A 7,500-nucleotide genomic window follows, 5' to 3' on the forward strand; every position below is an offset into this window, starting at 1 on the left:
CTCCTTTGTCCCGCTGCGTTGGCCTGTGCATGTTCTTAGTCGTTAACGGTAGAGTGCATGATGGGAAATAGCTTCATGCACGTGCGCTCGATTCATATTATGAGCTTTATTTCCCACATTTTAAGACAAAGTAAAAATCGGTTGAAACAGTGAAATACAGTGAATCAAGGTCGTCAGGAATGCTCTGTTTGTGTTTCAGGAACGAGGCCAGACTCTGGAGCCCCCGTGTGGTCGAGGACGGGACGACACATCCTTATAAGATGAACCTGGAAGAAGAACATCAGGTGAAACTTCAACTCAGTTTGTGTTTTTGCAGCACTCAAAGTCACGACAGCCTCGATGGGCCTCACGGAGTGTGTTTGTGTTCAGCAGGAAACTCATGAAAAGAGAGGTCTGTCTTATAGAGCTGTTTCTCCTGTATGAACAAAATTATACAATTCAAAACATTAAAAACATTAAAAAATAAATAAGTACAGTAAAAAATATGGAAAAAAAAAACAAAAGTAAAGTAAAATAAACATACAAACAAATACAAATACATAAATAAAGTGAATTAAAAGAAAAGAAAAATAAGAATCATACAAAAATAAATAAGAATTATACATAAATAAATATCAATCAATAAATAAATAAAATAAATAAAATAAATAAAATAAATAAAATAAATAAAATAAATAAAATAAATAAAATAAATAAAATAAATAAAATAAATAAAATAAATAAAATAAATAAAATAAGATTTAAAACATAAATAAAAACAAAACAAGAATAATGTAAAGTAAAGTGAAATATATATATGAATAAATTAACAAAACAAAACAAAAATAACTAAACTAAACTAAATAATTTAAAATAAAATACAAAATAAAATAGAATAAAATAATGAGCATCCAGGTCTACAGGTCTAAAGTTCAGGCATCACCGGAGCAGCAGCAGCAGCACAGATCAAGCAAACAATCTTATATAAAGTTTACAGAGCATTTCATACCGTAAAACTTACAGCACCAAGAGTACAGAGAGTCAGGTTGAAGGGCCCATGTATACAGTAGAGAAGCTTCCATTTTGTTTACTCTGAAGTGTAGTTGGAGATGTAATCGCTAACTTAGATTCGGGAGCAGGACCACGCCTCAACCTCTTACCTCCCCAGCAACCACACCTCCACTCTTTAACCACGCCTCTTATTACCCAGAAGGCCTATATATGCAAAGGCCAATCCCAGCATCTCTTGTTGTCTCTGCTCTCTCGACAGAGAGACACTCAGTGTGTTCATTCAAACAAAACCATGAGCCATTTCCTCAGATTCTGATCCGTTCCTAATCTGAGCAATTCAGTCTGAAACATTCAGTCGGTCACTTCCCCCCAGGACTCACCCAGCATGATTCCACAGCTCCAAACACCATCAGCTCCTCCGCACCTGCGTCTCTCACGAACCCCACCTCCGGGCGTCCACACAGAACACCGACCTCCACTCCACAGCAACGGCCTGGACCCACGCGCGCTCCTTCTCGCTCTCTGCCCCTCATTTTTACCGGGCGCTATCCGAGCTTCCGGAGCGGGGCACGGCTCCCGCGCCGGCCGGCGCGCTCCGTGCGTTGCTCCGTGTGCTGCGCCAGGCGCGCGTCTCCACTCAGGTGGACATCAGAGACCGTACCGCAGCGGGCGCACCGGGCCGAAGCCGGTGGACATATCTTTCAGACGCTACGTCATGTTTTCGTCAGCCTCACTTCCTGGTTCCACGTCCGTCCGGAGGCGCGCAGTTGATGACGTCACCATTGCTCCACGGGCCGCAGTGCGACCTCTCAGCTCCCCCTGGTGGCGGGAGCCAGGTTGTACAACTCAATTTAAAGCCAGATTAAACAACGTTCATAGGGACTCTGCAATGTCCCAGCTTGTCTTAACAATGTTGAGTTCAAACGCTCCCTCTTTTCTCAAACTTTCTCATCAATTCTCATCACCTTTGCTGCAGCTGCACTCGACTCCCTCAACATTCTTTCCTCTATCCCTCCTCTGTACCTACATTTTACTGCACGTACCATCAACGTACCATCTTCTCTGCGCTGGCTCTTTACCATCCACTATCATTCTGGCTTAAGCTAATCTTTCTTTCACCTTCTGTTCATGCTGTTCATCGTTCCTACTCTTCTCACGTGAACTCTCAAGCTTCCTTTTTCTTTTCTCATGCAACCTTCACACCTCGTAGGCTCACAATTAACGCTTCCACTAAATTACTTTCATGTCACATTCAGCTGTCTGGCTTCGCCGCCACATGTTAGCCACAGTTATCTTCAAGATTCTGTTTCTAGCATTGCGGCAGGTTCTCATCTTCTCATTCGCATATTACCTTAAGTAAAAAAAAATACAAAATTAAAAAAAAAAAAAAATTAAATCCCCAGCTCTGGCTTTTCATGCTACCTCATCTTTCCATGTTCGCCTTGCAGCTCAACGCGCAGGCTCAACGCGCAGGCTCAACGCGCAGGCTCAACGCGCAGGCTCAACGCGCAGGCTCAACGCAACTCTCATCTCTCAGCTCAACGCACAGCTCACAGCTCAATAGCTCAATTCACAGCTACAGCTCAAATAGCTCAATTCACAGCTACAGCTCAATAGCTCAATTCACAGCTACAGCTCACAGCTCAACTCACAGCTACAGCTCAATAGCTCAGCTCACAGCTCAATAGCTCAGCTCACAGCTCAATAGCTCAGCTCACAGCTCAATAGCTCAGCTCACAGCTCAATAGCGCAGCTCACAGCTCAATAGATCAACTTACAGCTCAATAGCTCAACTTACAGCTACAGCTCAATAGCTCAACTTACAGCTACAGCTCAATAGCTCAATTTACAGCTACAGCTCAATAGCTCAACAGCTCAACTTACAGCTACAGCTCAATAGCTCAACAGCTCAGTTACAGCTCCGAGCTACTACTCTCAGCTACAGCCCTCAGCCAACCCACATGTCACAACTTACAGCTCAGTTACAACTACAGCTCACTCAGACCCCGCCAGCAGCACGCTCGCCCCAGAGCATCCACGCTCGCCCCAGAGCATCCACGCTCGCCCCAGAGCATCCACGCTCGCCCCAGAGCATCCACGCTCGCCCCAGAGCATCCACGCTCGCCCACGAACATCCAGAGCATCCACGCTCGCCCCAGAGCATCCACGCTCGCCCACGAACATCCAGAGCATCCACGCTCGCCCACGAACATCCAGAGCATCCACGCTCGCCCACGAACATCCACGCTCGCCCACGCTCGCCCCAGAGCATCCACGCTCGCCCACACTCGCCTCAGAGCATCCACGCTCGCCCACGCTCGCCCCAGAGCATCCACGCTCGCCCACGCTCGCCCCAGAGCATCCACGCTCGCCCCAGAGCATCCACGCTCGCCCCAGAGCATCCACGCTCGCCCACGCTCGCCCCAGAGCATCCACGCTCGCCCACGCTCGCCCCAGAGCATCCACGCTCGCCCACGCTCGCCCCAGAGCATCCAGAGCATCTACGCTCGCCCCAGAGCATCCAGAGCTTCTACGCTCGCCCCAGAGCATCCAGAGCATCTACGCTCGCCCCAGAGCATCCAGAGCATCTACGCTCGCCCCAGAGCATCCAGAGCATCTACGCTCGCCCCAGAGCATCCAGAGCATCTACGCTCGCCCCAGAGCATCCAGAGCATCCTCGCTCGCCCCAGAGCATCCTCGCTCGCCCCAGAGCGTCGCAGCCACGCTCGCCCCAGAGCATCCTCGCTCGCCCCAGAGCAGCCATTCATCCCTCCATTCATCCCTCATCCCGCTCTATTCCCCCCCCCTCCCCTTCCCCATTCATCCAAACCATTCGACCCCTTCCCCATTCATCCCACATCCCACTCAAGCTTTTCCGCATCCTCAGAGCCCCGCCCGCAGCCACACGCTCGCTCAGAGCCCCGCCCCGCAGCCACACGCTCGCTAAGAGCCCCGCCGGCAACACGTTCACTCCAAGCACGAATCTCATCAGCAGCCGCGCCCACGCGCTCGCCCCGACCCACGGCAGCATCCTCATGCTCGCCCCAATCCATGTATTCATTTCCCAGAGCCTCTCTCTGAGCCACCGGGCACAGGGACGTCTACCACAGAGCCACCGGGATACGCCCCTCTGGTTCTCAACAGTCTCTCCTTCGACCCTCTGCTCGTACAGAGTCCGTTCTCCACTCGATCTTTCGACTCTTCATTCATCCCTCCCTTAATCACTCATCCCGCTCTATTCCCCTCCCCTTCCCCATTCATCCAAACCATTCGACCCCTTCCCCATTCATCCCACATCCCACTCAAGCTTTTCTGCGTCCTCACCAGGGTCTCATCGGGCACCGGGAAGCAGTCTCTCTCCGGAACAGTCACCGGGCACCGGGATGCTCATCCATCTCACATTCCCTCCTTCTTTTCAGAAGAAACATCTCTCAACGTGCACCTTATCCACCGCTCATCGGTCGGTGCATTGGAGACCGCTCGGAGCGCTCCGGCCCCTTCCAACCCATTCCAGCTGCAGTGCGTACTACACGGTCCTCAGGCGCTTCTACCAGGCATTCACATAATGCCAGAATTATACCCCACTATCGTTCTGGACATTTTGGGGGTTTGATCAGTCGGAAGGCTTTTTCTACACCTCTCTAGTAGATCAATAAGGGATATCTTATTATGCGCAACTCATAATACTCTATTCCCCTCTATCAATCCGTCTCCTGCATTGCTCATACTCAAGTCACCGTAATTGACCAACTCCTACTCTCGATGCACCGTCCCAAATCCGATGCTCTACGATCGCTTCAATTCCTACTCCTCAATACTACTACCCTCATATCTTTCATTCCTCTCATTCTCAATCTCATTCATCTCAATTAAGTTCCCTCGTTCATCGCTCATATTGACTTCTTTGCTACCCGCAGCTCGTCAACTCCTAAATCCATGCAAACATCTCGCTCTCCACTCCGGAGCAAGGAGACTCCACCATAAATCCAGTTCTATCGACTGTCCGTTCAATCCTATCACTCTTGCATCTCATTCTCCATCTGCTTCCGTCGATGACCACAAACGCTAAAACACTATTCAAATGTACCAGAATTAACCCTCGTCTCAGTAACGGACGGACTGCTTTCGATTTCATCCAGCTACTCTTCAAGAGTGCTTGGCTATCCAGCTCCTCTTCCCCCGTGCCACTCGTAACATTATTTTCAGCCAGGCTTACGTCAAGATCCAGATCAACTTCCTTCATTTAAATCATTTTGGGGGTTCTGAATCGGCTGGGCTGATCACCCGAGACAGAGCCCCCATCCTGAGTCTCTACCCAGCCATCTCATCGATCTCTCTCGCTCTCGCTCCCGCTCTCGCTCTATCGCTCTCTCTCTCGATATCGCTCTAGCGCTCTCTCTCTCTCTCTCTCTCGCTCTCTCGATATCTCTCTCTCGATATCTCGCTCTCTCGCTCCCTCGATATCTCTCTCTCTCATCTCATCGAGCTCTCTCTCATCTCATCGAGCTCTCTCTCTCATCTCATCGAGCTCTCTCTCTCATCTCATCGAGCTCTCTCTCATCCCATCGAGCTCTCATCGATCTCTCATCGACCCATCATGACTTATCAATAAACATTCTTTCGTATTTCATTGTTGTGGCGTGGTCCTTGCTAGTGAAGTGTAGTTGGAGATGTAATCGCTAACTTAGATTCGGGAGCAGGACCACGCCTCAACCTCTTACCTCCCCAGCAACCACACCTCCACTCTTTAACCACGTCTCTTATTACCCAGAAGGCCTGTATATGCAAAGGCCAATCCCAGCATCTCTTGTTGTCTCTGCTCTCTCGACCCCACCCTCCCACCCCGTGTCTCTATCATCGTCACCTTAACACATAACCATCCATGGAGGGGGGGTTCTGAATCGGCTGGGCTGATTACCCGAGACAGAGCCCCCATCCTGAGTCTCTACCCAGCCATCTCATCGATCTCTCTCTCTCTCATCTCATCGATCTCTCTCGCTCTCGCTCCCGCTCTCACTCTATCGCTCTCTCTCTCGATATCGCTCTAGCGCTCTCTCTCTCTCTCGCTCTCTCGCTCCCTCGATATCTCTCTCTCTCATCTCATCGAGCTCTCTCTCTCATCTCATCGAGCTCTCTCTCATCCCATCGAGCTCTCATCGATCTCTCATCGACCCATCATGACTTATCAATAAACATTCTTTCGTATTTCATTGTTGTGGCGTGGTCCTTGCTAGTGAATTGCAGCTAAAGGAGATTATATGTCACAGTTTCTGCACTCAAAAAAACCACCTTTATTCATGTCTATTTTTGGGTGCTTTATTAATGTGAATAACATTGTGTCTCTTGCTGCTACCATTTGACCAGGACCCTTTGTTATTGCATTGTACTTTTTATTATCCTTTGTTTAACCAGGTAAAACCCTCTGAGATCAAAGCTTTTTTTCAAGGGTGACCCGGGGCAAAGTTAAAGAGTAGCAGCACACAAATCATTTACACACTTCAAAAAGACACGTCAAGTGAGCACAGGGCGTGGTGGCCTTCAGCTCTCTGCACAAAATAGGGAATACTTATTACTTATATACTTATTTGTTTATTCTTATTTGTTTATTCTTTTTTATTTACTTTTTAATGAATGAGTGGATTTATTGTATTTTATTTTTATGTATTTAATTTATTTAATTTATTTAATTTTATTTATTTTATTTATTTTATTTATTTTATTTATTTTATTTATTTTATTTATTTTATTTATTTTATTTTATTTATTTTATTTATTTTATTTATTTATTAAAACAGGTAAAACACAACAACAAACAGACACACAACCACAGGGCAAAATATAAAATAGTAACAGAAATTAAAGCCGCAAGCGGCAATGATCGGCCCTTGCCACCATTGGGGCGCTAACTTTGAATTCTTGGCAAAATGTGCGGCTTTGCCGCACAAACACCGTGACTTTTTGAATAAAAATGTGGATAACTTTGGACGGTTCACCCCTGAAGATGAGTCTCACCAAATTTCAGGTTAATGTGTCTAACGCCCTGAGGGGGAGGAGTTTGTGAAAGTCTAAAGTGTAAACATGTTCTGGTGATTTCCCCATTGGAATAACATGGAAGGTTTTGGTCATCGCTACGGCAAAACCATAAAAATTATGACATGGGTCTCATTGACTTTTTTGAATGGGGATGCTAAAATTGAGTTGTGTGTCAAATTTCATATAATTTCGCAAAACTAGACATTTAACCTCCATATAAAATCTGTAGGGGGCGCTGTGGCGCCAAATTTATTTATTTCACTTCAAGTAGGTTTAGGGCAAAGAGTTTAACAACTGATTCTAATTTGACGCAATTCGGACTTTATCTGCGCAAACGGCAGAAATGTTAAATTTGGGAGATTTCTGAAATTCTAGCTACAGTGACAGTTATCTATGTAATTTGAATAACTTTTGATGTCCCACTCCTCAGTACCATTTTCACCAAATTTCAGCTTTTTAGAGCCACCGCCCTGGGAG

General features: G+C 47.1%; 1 protein-coding gene across 1 annotated transcript in view; it reads left to right on the forward strand.

Annotated features, from left to right (window-relative positions):
• pdlim3b (PDZ and LIM domain 3b) overlaps positions 1-7,500 on the forward strand; it is a 33,110-nt gene that overhangs the window by 10,917 nt on the left and 14,693 nt on the right. The window contains exon 3 of the mRNA XM_072463338.1: positions 200-284. Coding sequence (XP_072319439.1) covers positions 200-284 — 85 coding nt within the window. The remainder of the gene's footprint in view (positions 1-199; positions 285-7,500) is intronic.

The sequence above is a fragment of the Eucyclogobius newberryi genome, unplaced genomic scaffold (assembly GCF_026437365.1).
Source record: "Eucyclogobius newberryi isolate DKJ021-1_F unplaced genomic scaffold, fEucNew1.0.hap1 SCAF_4, whole genome shotgun sequence".
NCBI classification, from domain to species: Eukaryota; Metazoa; Chordata; class Actinopteri; order Gobiiformes; family Gobiidae; genus Eucyclogobius; species Eucyclogobius newberryi.